At 33.8% G+C, this 21,954-nt stretch overlaps 1 protein-coding gene and 1 long non-coding RNA gene across 2 annotated transcripts; one reads left to right on the plus strand and one right to left on the minus strand.

Moving 5' to 3' along the window:
* Positions 1–11,944: 11,944 nt before the first annotated feature.
* Positions 11,945–12,854, minus strand: LOC126734129 (uncharacterized). The gene is made up of 4 exons (XR_007659982.1): positions 12,742–12,854; positions 12,605–12,686; positions 12,465–12,548; positions 11,945–12,408 (listed from the first exon to the last, which is right to left on the minus strand). It is a non-coding gene; the product is annotated as an uncharacterized LOC126734129 (long non-coding RNA).
* Positions 12,855–14,833: 1,979 nt separating this feature from the next.
* On the plus strand, positions 14,834–15,813 carry LOC126734125 (trypsin II-P29-like). The gene has a single exon (XM_050437657.1). The coding sequence runs from the start codon at positions 15,018–15,020 to the stop codon at positions 15,801–15,803; it is 786 nt and encodes a 261-aa protein (XP_050293614.1). The 5' UTR covers positions 14,834–15,017; the 3' UTR covers positions 15,804–15,813.
* The last annotated feature ends 6,141 nt before the right edge of the window (positions 15,814–21,954 follow it).

Here is a 21,954-nt window from a genome sequence, read left to right on the forward strand (position 1 = left end):
CGTAGCAGTGTACAAATATTGCTAGAGGTGCTATATCTTTAATTTTTTTCTGTAAACCATTTAATTCCCTTGACATAACGGATGCTCCATCATACGTTTGACCTATTAATTTTTTTTGCAATATCGAACTCCTCATATCTATTTATTAACCAATTAAACAGATCATCAGCTTTGCGTCCTGCACTTACATCATAGAAGCCCATAAAGCGTTCTACTACTTGATCATTTCTTACAAATCGAAATATGACTGACAATTGTGAAAAACACGTGATATCTGTAGATTCATCGATCTGCCAAGAAAAACAAGATGAATTTTTTATTTCAGCAGAAATAACATCACGAACGACTGAATTAATACTATCGATTAAATCGTTTTGAATGGTTTTCGACAAACCGCTAAAAACGGAAGATTCATCTAAAAATTCTTTAAAAATTGTTGTCAAATTTAGATAGTAAATTAGCCAGTTCTTTAAAGTTGCCCCGATTTAATGAATCTTGACATTCGTCATGACCCCTAAATGCCTGCTCTTGTGTTGCTAAGTAAATTATCATATCAATTAGTCTTTGTAATATGTCGCGATTTTTCTTTACTAACTCGTTGTGTTTCAATATATTCTCGCGATATGCTGAATTTATAGCGCACTGTATGTTATGATTATTTTAACTAAATAATTTAAATTTAAGTGTTGAAAAAGTATGGTCTTCAGATTGGCAGTGCTTTTGCAAGGATACACCTAAATGCTTTAAATCATTAGATCCCGTCAAATTCCACGGACCCTGCGCTTTTTCCGCGAAAAGTAAACAATTCCAACAAAGTAGTTTATTTCTTGTCTCGCTACCCGTCAACCATTCGTATTTATCGAACCAAGAGGTATTAAATGATCTATTTCCTGTTTTATAGTTCATAATTAAATTTTTCATACCCGGCCGCGGCATTAATTTGTGAACAAATAATTTATCATCTAAATTAAGTAAATTAAATTTACACTTCAGCAAAAAATCAACCAAATTCACTTTATTACTTACGGCGACCTGAACAGAACTTGGCTGTGGCTGAACATTTACACTTGCACTTAAATCTGCCATTATCAGTTTAATAATAATTATTCTAATTTACATACCTACAAAAAAAACTACTCAAAACCGCGAACATGTCTTTACACGTTTTTTTCGGGCAGTTTTAACATTTTTAACCGATGGTTGAAAATATTGGAAGGAAAATCAAGCCTCGCCTGAAATAAAACGACGTGGAAACCCGGTTTTGTCCATTCACTTCGTTTTTGTGACTTTTTCAACCGTGACTTTTTTAACCGTCGGCTAAAACTACCAGAAAAGAACGTAGTGTATGGGGCTGTTTAGAAAACAATTTTTATACTGTAATTTATAAAACAATATTTTTGGCTTTGCTGACTTTGCTCGAAAAAAAACGAGCCTTGTTTTGCTATAAAGAAAACGAGACATACAACAAAAAAAATATCGGCCGAAAGTTTTTATTATGGATAAGCGTCAAAAATAAAAAGCAAACAAATTTTATTTATGTTATGCCTTGTAAGATTCGCACGTCAAATGAGCTCGCCCAATTTGTGTGAGTTCGCATGGTGTCAGTTGGTGTACTTCAGCACACACGCGATCCGTTCTGTCTTTGTCTTTCTCATTAGAAATATCAATTGCGTTTGTCTTTCTGTTATCGGTTGTGTTGGGCTGGCCCATGCTTGTTTTTTAGTACGGAGCGCGGTAGGTAAGTTGATATGGGAAAATAGTCAGCGACTTGCACTGGATTTTTCGGCGAATTTTTAAATTACTGATAGGTATAATACTAATAGGTAATAAAACAAGATTTGGATCATATTTTTTGTTGTATAATTAATGGTATTATTAATCTATTTTTGTAATTAATTCATTAATTAATGTATCTACTGTTGGACGTAAAATAATGTTTGCTTGGAATTTTTCAGGGTGGGCAGTGACCACCCAGCCCACCCTAACGAGCCGCCACTGAGTTAGCAATCAAAATATAAAAAAATAATTATAATAGTAATGTACTTTAATTACCAACAACACTACATTAATATAACAAATTAATTTATAATGTACAGCCTAAAAATAAAAATTACAAAATAAAGATAATAAAACACAAAATAAATTAATCATAACAAAAATCAACTATATGAGAAAAAAAACACACATAACACAACATCCCTTAGCCAGGGTGGAACTATCCTCAATGGAATAGTGACTAGACTAGTGATTTTATATCGAATAGTGACTCGAGTTATATCTTGTCGACTCTCTTTACGGCTATACCTAGTTTAAAAGACTTTACTTTCGCGGTTCTCAAACTAATGACTATTTTAACATTTATTACAATTTTTAACAATAATACAGATTTTATTCAAATCGACGTCGTATATTTCGTAGCATATCAGGTGTTATCTTTTGGCATTCAAATGTAATCCTTTCGTACAATTATTTTATTAAATCTGGTTGGGTAGCATAGATTTTACTCTTTAGGTGACCCCACAGAAAAAATCCAGAGGTGAAAGATCAGGCGACTGCGCGGACCATTCAACAGAGCCTCTGCGTCTAATCTAGCGATCGGGATACTTCTCATTTAAATAACTGCGGACAGCTATTACGTATTGAGAGGACGCACCATCCTGCTGAAACATCAACTCGTCTTCAATTTATTGCTTGTTATTATCATTTTCAATCATGTTCGTGATTGCTAAATCGATAGCTTCTTGTAATAAGCTAAGGTTTAATTTTTAACCATACCAAAAGTTAAATTTTTGGGGATATTAAGTATGTGCTTCGTAATAAATGTGTGGATTGTGGTCCGACCTATAACGGCAATTATGACGGTTGACAGTGCCGTTTAAGAAAAACGAAAATTTATCTGAGAAACAAACATTAAACACATAAAATTGGGATTATATAATCCTCTTTTACTAGTTTTCTCACAGAACTCCAAGCGCTGATCTTCATTGTCTTTATTTATTTCATGTACCAGATTTATTTTATAGGGGTGGAAATCATGAATTTTTAGAATCCCTTGTATACTTCCTCGATTTTCCTCTCGAGCAAAAAATAACTTCACTATTTCTATTTTTTCTTGTAGGGTATAAACCATTTTAACTATTACTTTGTTTAGCACGATAAACTAAATATGAACGATCCGATTTCACTTTGATTAAGTCGAATTGACCTCTAAGTAACATTATTTTTTATTGTTTATTTGTATTTTGACACTCTTATTTTTTTCCTCCTAAACGTTAATGTAAATCTGTATTATTGCATGGAGTTTATAACGATGTCCATTTTCAGTATTTGTTGGACTAACGTTTATGTATAATTGTTATAAATTCATAGTTTGATAAAGAATTGCGATTTAATACAGTTTTTCCAAACACCCCACATTTAATACAGATTCTCCAAAAAACTAAACTCCTGGAAAAAATTATCGCACCACTGATTATTTTGTCAAGAAAATGTAAATAAAAATAAATATCAGTTAAAACAGTTATATATCTTTTCTCATACAAAAAGCAGAACTGGACAAGAACTATGTTTATGCTCTATTTTGGTATTCAAGGTCAAATTTATCTAAACATTTAAATTCCTTATTTTGCATTTTTTGTTACATATGTACCTAAAGCGAACAGTTTCAGTAGTACTTCGTACGTTTTAAGGTGATAATTTAAAACAACTGTTGTGAAACATAAACCGTCCTTTTTATTGAGTATGGAGAGAGCGGCACGTCGTCTAACTGAAAATGAAGCGGTTCAAGCAGTAACTTTAGTTGGAGAAGGTCGAAGTTACCGTTATGTGGCTGGCATTTTAGGCATGCATCACACAACAGTTATACGAGCTGTGCAGCGGTTTCGGGAGACTGGAACCCACACAAGAAGGCCAGGACAAGAACGACATAGAGTTACTTCTCAAAGAGATGACAATTTCTTGCGCCTCAATGTTCTAAGAAACAGAACATCTACCAGCCGTAGCTTAAATGATTTAATGAGGGAAGTACGCCATGTCAATATTTCAGATCGTACAGTTAGAAGACGCCTCCATGAAGCGAATCTAAATAACAGAAGACCCGCAACTGGACCACTCCTCACCAGACAACACCGTGTTAGTCGTTTAAGATTTGCAAGACAATACTCGGGATGGAATATAAATGACTGGAGGCGCGTTTTGTTTACAGACGAGACGAGAATTGCATTGCGATCACCAAACGGCCGTTCTAGAGTCTGGAGAAGAGAGGGTGAACGATTTGCCCAAGCATGCATATCTCCAAGGGAGCCATTTGGTGGAGGAAGTTTTATGTTCTGGGGAGGCATCGCCTACGATGCCTGTACGGAGTTAGTGCCCATACCTAGACCAGCTCTTAATGCACGTAGGTATGTGTTGGAGGTCCTTGAAGAACATGTAGTTCCATTTGCGCCATTCATAGGAGCGGATTTCTTACTTATGCATGATAATGCTCGCCCTCACGTGGCTGTAGATGTTATTGAATACATTAATGATGTGAGAATTACCACTTTAGACTGGCCGCCCCGTAGCCCCGACTTGAATCCTATAGAACATGCCTGGGACATGTTAAAACGGCGCATTCGGCAAAGAAATCCTCCTCCCCGAACATTAGCTGAATTGGAACATGCTGCTCGTGAGGAGTGGGAAAACATTCCGCAGGAAAGTTTTCAAAATTTGATACGAGGAATGCCGCGAAGACTTCAAGCGGTCATTGCAGCTAGAGGTGGCAATACACGATATTGAGAATTCATTATTGTTTTTCTTGGGTCTATTTTTTATTTTTGTATCAAAATTGAATTTAGTGAAAATCGATGTTTTTTCCTTGTATTGAATTTAGTTACTTAAATCTCGTTTTGTTAAATAGAATATAATTTTTTTTGGTAATAAATAATGCATAGTTAAGAATGTTTATTTATTAATTTTTTTTTATCTTTCTTAAAAAAAAATCTCTGAAAATCAAGTGGTGCGATAATTTTGTCCAGGAGTGTATATTAAATGCTAAAATAGTCAATAGTTTAAGAACCGCTAAAGTAAAATCCTTTAAATTAGGTGTAGCCGTAAAGAAAATCCAAAGACCTTTCAAACAAGGTATAACTCAACCCACTATTCCATTTAAAATTTTTGAGGTTAGTTCCACCCTGGCTAAGGGATGGATGGAGGTGATATTATACTCTGAAAATGTTTACTGCTGGTAATCTAAATTGACTTGTCCGAGCGTTTTCTTTTTAAAATCTTTACGAGCCCGACATGGCCACCGTCTCGTTTTCGTTTAGCCACTCTGTAAATGCAGCTCTCGTCAAAGAGAGGTAGAATCAGTAGTGTAACGTAAAAAAAATTAATTTTTAAAAATGGTAATCACCTTTAAATATGCCTTAAACCGTTCTTAGGAATCAGAATACAACGAATAAATTATAGACACACGCGTGAGCCTCATCAAAGGGGCATAAAATAAACTCCAAAGTTCAATTAATTAAAAAAAAATTTGTGTCTCACTTTCAAATACAACATGCAATAAGTTGAAAATTGATGTGTAGAGAGAAAATAATAAACAAAATAACATGTCTCAGAGACAATAATAACATGACACAAGACAATATTAAACAGTTATGTAAGTAAGTATACAAAAATGAAAATTATAATATAACGAAGTGGTATATTCTAATGAAAATAGAAAAACCAAACAAATGTAATACAAAAATTGTCATTTATAGTTGAAGTTCTAGATGGGATGTACAGTTTCGAATTTCCATGCCTCTATTAGTCCACAAAATTGGAATCGTTATAAGGAGTGCAGAAATTTTGCACTTGCCTCTATTAGAAGAGAAAAGGCTGCATATCTAAATAGCTTACAAAGTGAAAAATCTGGTAAAAAAATTTGGCATGGTTTATACAACTTAAACATTAAAACTGCAACAAACAATAATGATCTACCATCTATTTTAAATAACCCCAATTTAATAAATGATTACTTTATAAGCATTTTCAATAAGTCTGATAGCTGTCTTGACAGAATTAGCTTTTATACCAATCAAAAATATACAATTAACATTTTTCAGTTTCCTCTGGTAGATCAAGACACTGTTTTTAAAACAATACAAAATATTAAATCCAATGCTGCGGGCTCAGACAATGTCACTAAACAAATGCTACAGCTGTGCTTACCGAACATTTTAAGTCACATTACCAATATTATAAATAGTTGCTTGCTAACAGGCTATTTTCCAAGAGCTTGGCGGGAATCAATTATTTTGCCTTTTCCTAAAATATTAAATCCTCAGTGCTTGCAAGACTTACGCCCCATAAGCTTATTAAATGTTATATCTAAGGTTCTAGAACGGGTGGTTTATTTACAGCTTATTGATTACTTCATTAATAATAATATCATTCCCTCTCAACAATCCGGATTTAGAGCCAGCCATAGCACAGCAAGCGCCCTTTTAAACATCACCGACAATATAATACGAGCTCTTGACCAGAAACTTTCAGCTGTTATGGTAGCCCTTGATTACTCAAAAGCCTTTGATGTTATAGATCACGATTTAATTGTTGCTAAGCTAAAGTTTTATGGGTGTAATGAGGTTGTCTTATCTTTTTTTAAAAGTTATCTCTGAAATCGAACTCAAAAGGTGCGACTGCAGGATAGCTTTTCGGATCCCAAGCATGTGGTATCAGGAGTGTCGCGAGGGTCAATACTTGGTCCACTTTTATTTTTAATTTACACGTCAGACTTGCCTAATATTAAGTAAAATCTGTATTGTTGTGACGAATTCATAATGAGTTACTTTTTATATTGGGTATTACGTCACTTATAGCAAAAATCAATTTAGAAATTTTAATCTCACACGCTCAACAATTGAAGAGAAGAAGAAAATAGACTTATTCACGTATTTAAAAGAAATATGAACTTAAATCTGTAACGATACCGTTCGATATACTTAATTTAATTTAAGTTCAATAAGTTTTAAATACAATAATTTACTTACAACAAGAAGACCTACTTTTTTAAAAAATACCTAATGCTTCCTCAATTTTAGCAAAGGAACCAATTTCAAAATTACGTAAGCTAAAGGAAAGTGTATTTATAATGTTAAATGAAGATAAATGCTTAGCTACTTGTTTGGTTGATTTTCATAATACATGGATTCCTTTGCTAAAGAGAGAAGTAGATCAGGGTATTCTCAAAATTAATTAATGATTTAAAATATTTGATATTCATGTATTTTCTATGATTAATTTACATTAAGATCACACCCCTTTAATTTAAAAAAAAGTAACCTTTGAAATTTTTATTATCTTTCAAAATAGTTTGTCAAACTATTAATAAACCGTCAAATCATATAAAAAAGTATATAAAATATTTTCGAATTAGGAAGAAATTTTGATGAGACTACATTGCTGAAAATTTGAAAGATAAGTATATTTTATTTTTAATTTAATTTAATTTTACTTTAATTACCTTGATAACGGTAGTAGATAACTACCGAAACGTTGGTTCAAATTAGGTATTTTTAAAAAAAGCAGGTCTTCTTGTTGTTTTTTATCGTTTTTTAATTGTAATATTCATAACAAAGTTAGGTAGGATATTGAAAAGAAGAAACGAGGTCAGAGAATAATAGATTGAACCTCAGCTCCTAGGTATATAAAAAATCTATTATACCTCAAGTAAATTATTGTATTTAAAACTTATTGAACTTAAATTAAATTAAGTATATCGAACGGTATCGTTACAGATTTAAGTTCATATTTCTTTTAAATACGTGAATAAGTCTATTTTCTTCTTCTTTTCAATTGTTGAGCGTGTGAGATTAAAATTTCTAAATTAATTTTTGCTATAAGTAACGTAATACCCAATATAATAAGTAACTCATTGCCTAATATTGTCAGTACATCTGAAATTTACCAATATGCTGACGACACGCAGCTGATTCACTACTTTGATTCCAATGAATATGAAGAGATAGGCAACAATATAAGCACTGAACTCGACCTAATATCAAAATACTCAAAGGAACATAACTTAATCATAAATCCTAATAAAACGAAGATGTTGCTATTTACTAATAAAAAGTCTCGTAGAATTATAACTTCAACTATAAAAATTAAATTAGATAATACATTAATTACTTTTTCTGAGAGTATAAAAGTTTTAGGTCTCACGTTAGATGCCTCTCTTAGATTCAGAGAGCATGTTAGTACTATTCTTCAAAAGAGCTATTTGCGTTTGCGTATGATTTATGCTAATAAGTCAATATTAAACTTCAAGACTAGGAAAAAACTTGCCGAAACTTTTGTTATGTCAATTATCCAATATTGTCTGATAGTTTTCTTTCCGTGCTTGGACCAGCAGACACAATATCGGTTACAACGGGTGCAAAATACCTGCCGTAGACTTATCTTTGACCTAAGAAAGTTTGATCATGTGTCCCAAGGCATGTATGATTTGGGGTGGTTAAAAATACCTTATCTATATATCTATAAGTTTTTGTACTGCACCCTAGTATATCGCCTTTATAAGTCCAAAGCTCCGATATATTTATTTGAGAAACTTATACATAGAAATCATGTACATACATGCTCGAATTATTAGGCAAAACACTCTGACTATGCCCCATCACTCAATGGCTCTCTTTGAACGATCATTCACTTACAACGCAGTCAAATTTGTAAACGTCTTTAGGCCTGATTTTAGCAATGGCCTGTATGTTTTTAAAAAACATTTCAAGAACCTGTTTCTACAGGAATCATTTAGGTAAATCAAAATATTTTCTTATTTCTGTTAAATGAATATTGTTTTATTTTCTACTGATTTATGTTTGTTTATTTTGTTTTTTTTTTGTGTAATTTAAGAAGGTTAAGAGTTTAAGAGTAGCTTTTAGCTAATCTTCGCCTTCGAAGGCAAAACTATGTAAAACTATGTATTTGCTAAATAAATGCGCTATTATTATTATTATTATTATTATTATTATTATTATTATTATTATTATTATTATTATTATGATTATTATTATTATTATTATTATTATAATTATTATTATTATTATTATTATTATTATTATTATTATTATTATTGTTATTATTATTATGCCTAAAATCTATGATTTCAGGAAGTAGACATTTAAAATAAAAAATCCTGAATTTTTCTTTAATTTTTTATTTCCAAAATTAATAATTTATTTTCATTTATATATAAATAGTAAAAGCAATGTGGCATTCTTACTCCATATTTGCAGCCATTCTAGGCCTAAAGTGATCCTTTTCGGTTTCCTACTTTTTCGTTTAGAATAATAAACTTTTGACTTTACTTCTTTTCTTTTTCCCATTTTTTAAAAATAAACATAAAAAACTTAATAGTATAAAGAACAACGTGCACAAAATTGGAACACCTTCGCAATAAAATACTTCTAAGTGAACTCCCAATCAACATTTCAATTTTACATAATATAGAATTGCTGTTGACAAGTAACCGATATAGTTCAGTTCAGAGATCTATTAGAATCTTTGATGTACCGCAAATAGTCCGTGTGCCGGTGTTGCTTGTATTGTCACATGACATGCATCTTTAAACCGCAAAATTTTATGTGGAAAGAGTCATAAAGTATTATTCTAAGCGATATTTAATCATTTCATTAAATAAATAAATGTTTTAAGCATTTTTTTAAGAATTTATACATTTGATTCGTAAAATGTGACTGCATGTGCCCACGTACTATTTTGTTAAATGCCTGACCCTAGTCACAGCCACTCAAGCGTGAAAAGTTGCACAGGTCCGGCCTTAAAATTTATTTGTATTTAAAACTTTATTATTCGGGATTTTTGGGTTTAGTTTTATTAAGTTAGAAATTCAGGATAGTTGATAGCAAGATAATATTTAATTTAAATATAAGATTTAAGTACGTTAAATGAGTTTAACCAAAAATTTTAATTTCATAAGTTTAGTTTTTAGCGCCATCAGTCCCTTATAACAAGTCAAGTCTCTTTGCTTTGCAAAATGTCAAGTTGGAATAATGTATTGACTACTGTTAACCCACTGCATAGCTTTCATCAAATAGTATTAAACAATTTTAACACTGCTTTTCCTGTTGTCAATATTAAGAAACGAAATAGAAAACTAAGTAAGTTACAACGTAACTAAAGTTATTGCCTACTTTAGCCAAGATAGTGGAACGGCTCGTTAAGGTGAGGATGGTTTCATTTTCAAATAGATTTGGCCTATTGAGTCTTCAGCAGTTTGGCTTTCGTGAGTCTGTGAGCACAAATGATGCTATCTTTAGCTTTCTAGAGCACCTGTACAACCGACTGAATGTTGGTGAAGTTGCAGCAGCGGTATTCTGTGACTTGTCCAAGGCATTTGACTGCATGAGTCACAGAGTGCTGCTGATGAAACTGGAGCTCTATGGTTTCAGGGGAACTGCCCTTGAGTGGTTTCGTTCCTACTTATCAAATCGTGTCCAGGCTGTCAACTTTAATGGTGGTATGTCTAAGGAACTTAATATAAAAGTGGGTGTTCCGCAAGGATCAGTACTTGGTCTTTTAATTTTTCTCATTTATGTGAACGATCTGCCACAACTGCAGGTAACTGGTGTGCCGATGATACCACCATCCTCTGGCACGACTCTGATGTTTCTCAAATGGAGGCCAATATACGTGCAGATTTGTTAAAAATAAAAGACTGGTGTGATGCAAATTTTTTGACATTTAATGTTTCCAAAACAAATATTCTTAAATGTAATACAAATGATATATGTTTAAATAATGAAGCCATCAACATGCCACCGTTCAGTAAGTTTTTGGGTCTTTCCATAGACAAGTTCCTTAAATTTGAAGACCATATTGTGAATGTATGTAGAAAAGTCTCATCAGGCTGATACGCCCTAAGGGTTATTGCCACCAGTCTTAATTTCTCCATCGCCAGATCTGCATACTTCGCGATTATCGAGTCGCTCCTTCGATATGGAATTTACTTTTGGGGTTCATGTTCAAATTCACTTTTTAGTTCAGTGTTTGTACTCCAAAAAGGGGCCATTAGATATCTGTGTGGGGCCAAGCCTCGTGATTCATGTCGCCCGCTTTTTGTAAGTCATAACATTTTAACCCTGTGTTGTATTTTTATTTTGGAAACAGTTTGCTTAGTTTTTAGAAAATATAAACAGGAACTCCACTTAGGAAGCCACTATAATACGCGACAAAACTATTTGTTGAGGCTACCCATTCCTCATTTTGAACTTGTTCGTAGCTCTATCATATATGGAGGTAGAAAGCTGTTTAATAAACTTCCACTAGAAATAAGACAACTTAAGACTGAAAAAAGCCTACGTACTAGGAAGAAAATATTTCTTGCTAGTAAAGCGTACTAAACTATGTAGCACCTAAACTATGATGAATTTTTAATGATTAGCATTTAAGTATTTTTCAAAGTTTTACTATATAATTTTATTTTATTTTAAATTAGTTTCTCGTTTTTATTCCTTTAATGTAGTCTATTGGCTTTGTCTACAACTTCTATGTTTATATTGACAATAAAGCATTTTTGAGTTTAATGAGAGAGTAGGTGACAAATTACTTAGGCCCATTTATTCTGTGGATTAAGGCATTAAATAGTTACTTTTTGACACAAAAGTGTAAAATGTTTTGGTTTGTCTTCAAATTTTATATATTTCCTTTTTTTGGGAATTGAGATTTATTTTTACATGGTGGTGGTTATTAATGGGGATTGTGGCTGCCATATTCAATGTCCTTTATTATAGTTTTTTTTAATTAATACATATTATGATATATTATTATAATAATATACTCATGAAAACCCCCCATCTCTATATTTAGTACCAACTTCTTTTGATAAAAAGTAATTATGTAGTCAGAAAATTGGAAGTATATTTTTTTAAATAAACTTTTACATTAAAATCATCTGGCTGTCTATACTTTATGCCTTTAAAAGACACAAGTTTTACTTATAAAAAAAAATACACCTTACATCCCTAACGTATTTATTAATTTGTTTGCCTCGTATTTAGTTATTATGCATATTAGGAGAGATTAGATAAAAATTAACAAAAATAAATGCTTATACTAAAAACTAAAAATCTTATACAAAACACTACATTTTAAGTATACTGGATCCTAAAACTACAGTGAGGATACTAAATACTTTTATAAATTTAACCACTCTTTTGAATCTGGCCCAAAAAGTTAATACAAATTTTGTAAATTCTGTTTTTTTGCCATTGTTCTTTAGCAGTTTCTTCCATTAAGGAAGGAAACAGTTTCTCTGTTGCCGCCATGGATTCCAACTTCATCTCGCACATCAGCATATGGATTCTAAAGCATTACATTATATATACTTTATTGTGTCGCTGAAGGACAAACAGGGGCAGTAAGCTGAAAAAAAACAAAACTTTAAACTTGTTTAATTAATAAAAATAGGATTTTCTTACTATGGCAAAAAAGGGACTTTTTTCCAGAGAATGGAGGAAGAAGCAGTCTTCATTGTGTTGCTGAAGGACAACAGGGGTAGTAAGCTGTAAAAAAAAAAATTTTAGATTTGTTTTCTTATTAAAAACAGTGTTTTTCTTACCATAGCAAAACAGGGTTTTTCCCAGAGAATGGTGGAAGAAGCAGTCTTTATTGTATCACTGAAGGACAACAGGGGCAGTAAGCTGTAAAAAACAAAATTTTAAACTTGTTTTATTAATAAAAATATGGTTTTCTTACTATGGCAAAAAAGAGACTTTTTTCCCAGAGAATGGAAATCATACATCAATCATAAATGTATCATATCATGTTTCGGCTAAATAATATATGCATCTTTCTTCCTCCCAAATTTTTTTAATTTTCCTCAAATATTCTATACACCTCCTGACAATTCCATTACAGCAGCTCTTTTGTTAACCATCTTAAGCTTAAATGCAAGTTTTATCAGGTATCTCCGCAAGGTTGAGACTGAGAAATGTTTGTCCCTTGCCGATAAGGTGTCTATATGGTCAGAACCTCATTGTTTTTGTATTTAGAATACACACCTTTCCTTAGCAATTTGGCAATATCCATGTAAAGTCCCTTTGATTGTCCTGCATCTTTCCTTTTTATTCTGTGTTTAATCCTTTTTTTTACTGGCATATTGTACTATAGGGAACCCCTGTTAAAAACGCTATTTTTTGCAAAGCACTACAATCATTTGTGAACTGAGTATCATTCCTTAGATTGTTATAGATATTTAGATAAATTTGTTCTTTTAAAACTGCTTGATTTCCTCTGTAGCTTCTACTTCCCTTGCTTCTTTTTGCTTCCTCAATACTAGAAAATGAACTATCCGAACTATGTAAGTCTAAATAACTGCCCAGATCACTCTTATTGTTTTTATCACAAATGTTATTGTCTTTCTTGTACACCCACGGTCTCCATAAGCCCGCACAAACACTTTCCTCTTCATTTGCCAAATTTTCCTGCCTATTTTTCCAGGGTCGAAACATTTTAAGGTCTTTAGGTATAATACCAAAACAAATCCACAAACACAAATAAAAAAACACTGTTTCTCACAGTAAAAACTGCAAAAAATTTACAGGAATACAGGCCAAATTCTAAATTCTTTACTTTCATAAACGTGTAAAAAGCATAACCGGCAAAACACATCAAATAATAACCTCACATGGCCCCCCTCCCAACTATTAAAGCTGATAGACCCATCCAACAACTATTTTAAAGGCGATAGACCCATCCGTAAAGATCTCTTTAAAAACACGACGAAAATAATACAAAAACGGTCCAAAAATTTATTTGGGTACGGCCCCGTAATTCTTAAATTCAGTGGGAGAGAGAGAGATACACAATCACTTGCACAGCCTAAAGTAGGAATTGTCAGAACGCAGGTGTTTTATCTTTGTTTAATAGACTGGCTAAAAAGAGGTGACAAGTCTGTGAGTGCTGGAAGTGTTTTCTTGTGATATTATTTTCTTTCTAAAAATTGACATTTTCGAAAGAAAAATAAAAAATAGTATAAAACATGGGGTTTTACGTATATTTAAAATGATTTCATAGATAGACAATATAAAATTTTGCCATTTAAACATATATATCATGCAACAATAAATATGACATAGGCGCACGGACTAGTTAGTGCGGCATCTGCGACACATCAAAGATTCTAATAGATCTCTGAACTGGACTTTACCACCGTTTGCACGGATCGGGCCGAACAAGCGTCGCGCGTTTCTTGATTTGATTGACGCTAGCCCGGCCGTGCGTTGTTGCCAAATGCTACTAAACTTATCAGCGGTTCAAGAAATTGTAAGAAAAATGCCTGAGTTTTGTATTTCCATTCTCAAATGTTTATTATTAATTTTTTTCAAATGGTTTTTCAACATAATGTTTCCAAAATCGATGTATCTAGAGACGCATGGAAAGATTTTTTTATTAATCTTTTTGGTTTTTAAATAAAAAATCAAAATTTTAGAAATTAAAAAAACTAGCACCTATCAACTCTTGAAAAAATATGTAGATTTCATTAGTGAAGACCGCATTAAAAATATTGTAAAATAAAAAAGTTATCCAGGAAATAGAAATTTATGGGGGAATAATCCCCTTAAGGCCGGCGAATGATCTATTAATAAGAAAAGGTAAATTACAAGATCTTTTATAAAGTACAAAAGATAATGAAACAATTGAGAACTCAGCGATAAGATAAAAAAATGTGACCTAAAAGATTCCAGTTCAATTAGGATATTTTTTTTAAATTTAAAGTGACCACTACCACAATAATTGACACCCAACTAATCTGTCATTGTCATTTTAGTTATATAAACATGACAAAATTAAATTGTGTGTTTGTTTTAATTATTACAAATTTTATTTTAATCGGTCACAAGTTTTCTTTGGCAAAGAAAATTTTAGAAATTAAAGACAGCGTTCCAAAAGCATTAACAGCGACATTAGGAGCCAAAATTAAAGCTCGTGTGATTGAGGGAATAGGGTGTTCTACAGAACAATATTCATTTATGATGTTAATTTTCAAATTATCGCCGGACGATGGTCAATGGTTAAGAATATGTGGCGGATCTTTATTAAATTCGTACTGGGTTCTTACTGCAGCTCATTGCGTCAAAAAACGGGAACAAATTTATGGAGTAAAATATCATTTAACCTATCGACCTAGCATAACCATACTGGTAAGAATATCAATTATTCATCCTAACTATAACGCCGGGAATATTGCAAATGATATTGCACTATTACGATTGGCGAAAGAAATTTTGCCCTCGAAGCATGTAGGCTATGTGAAATTACCAGATATTGATAGTAAAACTGATGCACCGCCTTGCAGAGTAGCTCTTTTAATGGGATACGGCATTACAAGTACTGGCAGTCTTCCGGCTATAAATAATTTGCAATGTGTGGAAATTCCTACCATATCATTTAAAGAATGTCACACCATTTACCTAAGAAATCATAATCTTCAGACTTCACCTAAGACAATGTGTACTCTGTCTCCAAACGGCAAAGGTCCTTGTCATGGTGATTCAGGTGGACCTTTACTTTGCGATGATGTTCAATATGGGGTTGTTTCTTGGGGAGTCGATTGTGAAATTGGCACAAACCCCGGAGTTTATACCAAAGTTGATCGGTTTTTGGATTTTATACAAGAAACTCAAAATAATTTTATATCTTCAAAGTATCACATAAAATATAATTGTCAAGATGCTATAGGCCAAACAATTCTGGAGAAAAGATATTTTCAAGTTTATATGCTCTATTATATTTTCTACATTTTGATTGTAATATAGAGTATACTTATAAATAATAATAAGTCTTTTTATTTAAATCCAAAAAACAAATATATACATACATACATAGTTAATCATACATTGAAAATAATGGCGAAGTCTAGCTCTAGGGCCACTCCTACTTAACCATTAAAAATAGATAGCATAAAAGAATAAAGATACAAAAAGAGGTATATTGCCGGAATTAAATGCTCAATTCCATTCCCGTACGCAGCAAAATTTTTGCAATTATTCATAGGTTTGAGACCTTTGGGTGCTTGCAAAATTGCAGGAAATGCTACGCAAATGAGCAACCACCTGTTGTTAGACCGCTAGGCGAAGAAAGGGAGCTTCGAGAGGTTAATGTTTGTGCTGTTGCTGAAATGAACTTTACTTGCGATAGTACAACCATTGCCAAAGAAACGGGTATTGAGCTTTTAAGGTTTTTAAAAAGAAATAAGTACAAGTGCTATAAGTTGCAAAAAACCCAAGAAATTTTCCCACAGGACCATGAGAGACGGATGGAATTTTGCCATGAAGTATTGGAAAGGGCAAATCGGGACGAAATGTTTATTAGTAAGATTTTGTTTTCAGATGTGTCCTCTTTCTCTATTTGTGGTAAACATAATCCGTCTATTACAGTGGGTTATTCGAGGGAAAATAAGCACATAAGTATACCAACACGTACACAATACCGTCAAAAGGTTAATGTATGGGCTGGCATTTTAGGTGATTCAATTATATGCCCTTTTTTTATCGATGGAATCCTTAATGCCAACAAATACCTTAATCTTTTGAGGGATGAAGTTCTTCCTGCTATTCGAGGGCTCAATATTAATTTAGAACAAGTTTGGTTTCAACAGGATGGTTGCCCCGTTTATAACACATTAGTGGTACGTCAATTTCTCGAAACGTTTTTCCCTGATCGAACAATCAGTGCAAACAGTACTATTAAATGGCCCGCCAGAAGCCCCGATTTAGCTCCCAATGATTTTTTTCTTTGGGGATACCTAAAAGAACAAATTTATAGGTACGAAAATGAACGGGCTACTAATTTAGATGAGCTTTGTATTAAAATTAGGCAAGCATTGAATAGTATCTCCATTGAATTGTTGTCGAACACGAGAAGGTCGTTTTATGATCGATTGACGTACTGCACTGTTAAACAGACTGGCCTTTTTGAACCTGGCATAAGATAATTTTAATTTTTTTTATTATTATCAAATTAACTTAATTTTTTGCTTTATTTTGAATTAATTTATTTTATTTTTTATTTCCTGTCCAATATTTAGTTAATTTATGTGTACAACATTATCGCAATCGGATTTTAGTTTATTTTTTGCTGTTAGGACAAACGAAACAATATTTTTTTTTATTTGCCACAGAGCAGTGCATCCCCACTTGAACGCCTTAAGAATACTGAAAGGTTTCGGTTTCGGGCTTCGGCGAAGTCCGCTGCTTCGAGTATGATGTCACAACGTTGCCAGACCTAGCGCGATATATAATTCCTATAGGCGAAGTTAGAATGATCATATTTGTATATACATAAGATCGTTATAAGTCCAGGCAGAATTTTTGTAAAACTGCCTCACTTTGTGAAACAACGATAACCGCTCGCTTGATAAGTATTCGGTAATTAAGTATTTGGTACCTTTTAGCATTTTTTTTATAAAAAGTACGGCGTCGCGTATCGCGCAAGAGACAAACCGTACAACAATCGGCTGCGTTACTGTTTGGGTTTGACCAACCGGATTTTTTCCTTAAACGATAACAATAGTTCATATCATTCTTTGTAATATTTATTTTTAGTCGGTTGCTGAGGAATTTGGCTTCTGTTGGGTACATGGTTTTTGGGTTGGGTTGGGTTCATGGGAGACTCCGAGGATAATTAATGAATCCCTGTTGGATTTATCTTCGACATCCGTTTACCTGCGCTGAAAAACCATTGCCTCTTCCTTGATGCTCTGGATGTCGTTGGATATTTCTTCCAAAGGAAGGTTCATCGAACTTTGAAATTTGTTGAGTCGTGCAATAAATTCAATTTCACCGTCCTCCGTTGTATTTACTATAGTTTGGGCACTCAAGTTTGAAAATTCTTTACGCAGAGTGTTTAGCCCTCCATTAAGTGCAGCTGTTAATTGATCGAGTCGTACGCTGAGATCCTTTATGGTCATATTTTTATTCGACATTTCAGATTAAGCACAAAGCACTACACGCTCCAATATCACTAAATATTGGCTTAATTTGTAAAAAAAATGTGTTTAAAAGTGTTTACTCGTCGAGAAGCGCCATCTACCCTCTAATTTAACTGAATTAATTTACCTTTTTAGCGACTAATTATTTGTATTGTTTTTGATTATGACTTCAAGGTATTTTGCAGTATGCTTAGTTTTAAGGTAGATGATGCCCCGGAAAATTCCCTTCTTAGTAAGGACTAAGATCTTGGTCTTTTAATAATAAAAACAATATTATTAATATCATTAAAATAAGCCATCTGCTTTATATGGATGACGTGAAACTACTGGCAGCCACAAAACATTAATTGAACCAAATGCTTAAAATCGTTGATGAATTTTCGACAGACATTAGCATGAATTTTGTAATGGATAAGTGTCCGACTCTTAATATCCAAAAAGGTAAGGTTAATCAAGGTAGTTTTCAGATGGAGAATGGAAACTGGATTCAGTCAATACAAGTAGGGGGAAACTTATAGGTATTTAGGGTAAGTAAAATGAGAAGTCTCCTTACTAAATACAAATACCATCATCCCAGAAGTGCGGTTGAGATAACCACGCTACCATGATGCGAGGGAGGAATCTATCCAGAAAAGCAATTGGACCAACAAATTAATAATTTAAGAAATTATATTTTTAGAAAGTCTGTGGATTTATCTTTCTATGCAGCTATTTGCCAAATAGACGAGTTTTCCCTTCTTAAACTGAAAAATGAAGAGAATGTTATAAAGCATCAAACAACAATTGACAAAATACAGAATTGGAAACAGAAACCTCTGCACGAAAGACATATTAACGACTCATGCAAGAACATGTTGACAAATGTGCGTCCAACTATTGGCTGATCTCAGGACAAATGTCTCCTGAAAATAGGGTTCACTCTTAGCCATCCAAGATCAAGTTGTTCCAACGCGTAATTATCTAAAGTTCATAGATAGAAGATAACATCTCTTATCGAGTGGCTATTCCCAATACTAACAATTTAGTTCAAAAGCACACAGAAAAAATTTGAAAGTACCGCGACCTAGAGGTACGGCTACAGAGGCAATGGTAAATGAATATTATAAGAACGATACCAATTATAATGTCGACTACGGGAGTTATACCAAAGAACCTGGAAAGAAGCATTGAAGAACTAGGTCTCAATCAACTTATGTACAGAGAAGTACAGAAAGTGGTGCTATTAAAAACAATCCGAAGTGTAAGAAAATTTCTGAAAACCAACATTATTGATCGTCACCACGGGCCCGGTAACCTGTAAAGGGCCCCCACAGAGCTCATTCCATTTGGTGCTTATTTTCTTGTGCTTACATTAAATTTTAAAGATTATAATTTACAAAAACAGGAAAAGAACAAATAATAGATGGTGGAATTTGGCCAACTGGTATCCTAATAAACCATTCTATAAACCTACAGTGCCCAACTCACCCCAAGAATATCCCAGGCTTGAGGAAAACTCAGGGCGACTAAGATAGTTGCACCAAAATATATGTTCAATAAAAAAGATAAAGTGATTGAGGTTGAGGCACTGGTTTGTGATAAAAACATTCAAATAGTATGTTTCACCGAGCATTGGTTGGACGAAGGGGAATTTACTTCTCTCCGAGTTGCTGATTTCATGCCACCCGCAGCTTTTTGTAGGTTTATGTGCAGGGGAGGTGGAACTGCCATTTTAGCAAGTAAGAATTTAGAGTGCAAAGAGGTAGTTTCTATTAAAAATATGTCTATTGCGAATGTCATTGAAATGTGCTGTATTTATGTACTAAAGTATAGGGTTTATGTAGTTTCAGTTTATAGTACCTTTAGGCTGTTTTCTGAGTAGTCTGGGCTGTGGAGCTGACTTGATAATTGCTAGTAATTTTAATGTCTTATTTGGCATGGAGACTCGTGAGTGCATTGATTTCTCTTGCCTAATGAAATCCTTTGGACAAACACAGCTAATTTATGGTGCCACGCGGCAAAACACCAGCCTTGACAATGTATTCGCGAGTTTCAGTATTGACAACTGCCTGGCGGAGATTGTGGAAACTGGCCTGTCGGATCACCGGGACAGACATTTTAATTTTGTAGAGACCAAAAGGACTCTGGCTGTTGAAAGAATGCCTTGTAGGCCACAAACAGGTTTTGGTAAGCATAATTTGTTTAATCTAGTTGAGGCTCTGTCATGGAAATTCATGAATGATCCTGATATACCCATTGATAATAAATTCTGCAGGTTCATAGCTCATCTTACAGAAGCATATAAAAGGGCTTTTCCACTAAAATACATCAACAAGAAGCTAGATAGGCGTCAATATGGGGAGTGGTTTAATGCAGATCTAAGAGCACAGAGGGAAAATGTGAGAATGTGGGCCGAGTTGAACAACCAATATCAAATCCCCCAATTTAAATTGATATTGTCAGAACAAAGGAGGACTTATCGGAGTGCCATTAAGGCTGCAAAATTGTTGCTAAGGATACTCTTATAAACAATTCTTCTGAACTTCAATCTTTTCACCGATAGGCAGTGGCTTCCGAGCAAACCTAAGTACATCAATGGGGATACCAGATCTTTCGATGTATATCTAGGATTTCTTTGAGAGTGGTGATTCTGTGGCTGCTGCCTTTTCCGACCTTAGTAAGGCTTTTGATTGTATTTCCCATGACATCCTCATCAAGAAACTGCCTCATTATTGCTTCGACACAAAAAGTGTCTCTCTCATAAAAAGTTACCTCAGTCAACGGTTCCAGAGAGTCCGTGTGGGTGGGGTTGATTCGGAGGAGGGGCGATTGGGGATTGGGGTGCCACAGGGACTGTTATTTCTGATTTATAATAACGACTTACCCTGGACCGCCCCTGGATTGCACTTTGTCCTTTTCGCTGATGATTCCCCAATTGCCTGCTCTGTTGGAAGTAGCGCAGAGGCTGAGGGTATGAGGAGGGAGGCATTATCGAGCTGAGCAATGGTTCTTTTGCAATAAACTTTTTCTAAATTCCTCCAAAACTCAGGAAATGACCTTTTCTTGTCATGTTAGGGATACAGAGGGCACTGGAAAAAATGTTAAATTTCTTGGCGTTCATCTGGAGCCAGAGGTTAGATGAAATGCCATGCTCATTCTTGCATTGCAAAATTGGAAAGCAATATATTCTTGTTAAGAGGCTTGGTAAGCTGTATTTCCCTGTTTCCCCACCGATACTTAAGCAGGCCTACTATTCCTTATGTCACTGCTATCTCACATAGGCGATTGTTGGGTGGGGACACAGTCCGGGTGTTCTAGGGTGTTCTCCTTGCAACGTAAAGCGGTCAGGATTGTGGCGGGTCTTGCTTATCAGGATTACTTTAGGGTCTGCAGGTCTGCTTTTATTGCCCTAGGGATTTTGACTTTTCCTTCGGTCTTTATCCTTGAAAGTCTCCTATATATTAAAAACCATACTTTCCAATACCAGACTCATGAACAGGTACATTCTCATAATACCAGAAACAAACAAGCTCGTGTTCTGAGTTACCAGCGCTTGGAGAGATGCAGGGATGGCTCTAGGTGTCTGACAGTGCGGTTCTATAATCGGCTGCCTGAAGCTATTAGAGATCTACCTTTTTTGTTATTTAAAAGACACTTTAAGTCTGTTTTAGTCAATAAGGCGTTCTACAGCCTGGACGAGTTTCTAAAACACGAATTTTCATTGCTGCTTTTAAATGCTTTCCTATACAAGATTTTAACTTTGAAAATCGAAATTATGACCCAATGAAAAATGATGTTGTGCCAAAGCCACATGTTCCTTTTTGGTATTTTTTGTCGATATTACACTCGTACTTATGTTGACTTATTCTGCTTTTGATTTATGGTCTAGTTTGTCCAATATAATTTTTATATGATCTGGAAACCCTTCACTATTGCAGACTTGTAGACATAAGAAGACAGATTAGTAGAAATTATACCAGTGCTGTTATGAATGAGCA

The sequence above is a fragment of the Anthonomus grandis genome, chromosome 3, assembly GCF_022605725.1.
Source record: "Anthonomus grandis grandis chromosome 3, icAntGran1.3, whole genome shotgun sequence".
In the NCBI taxonomy this organism is placed as follows: Eukaryota; Metazoa; Arthropoda; class Insecta; order Coleoptera; family Curculionidae; genus Anthonomus; species Anthonomus grandis.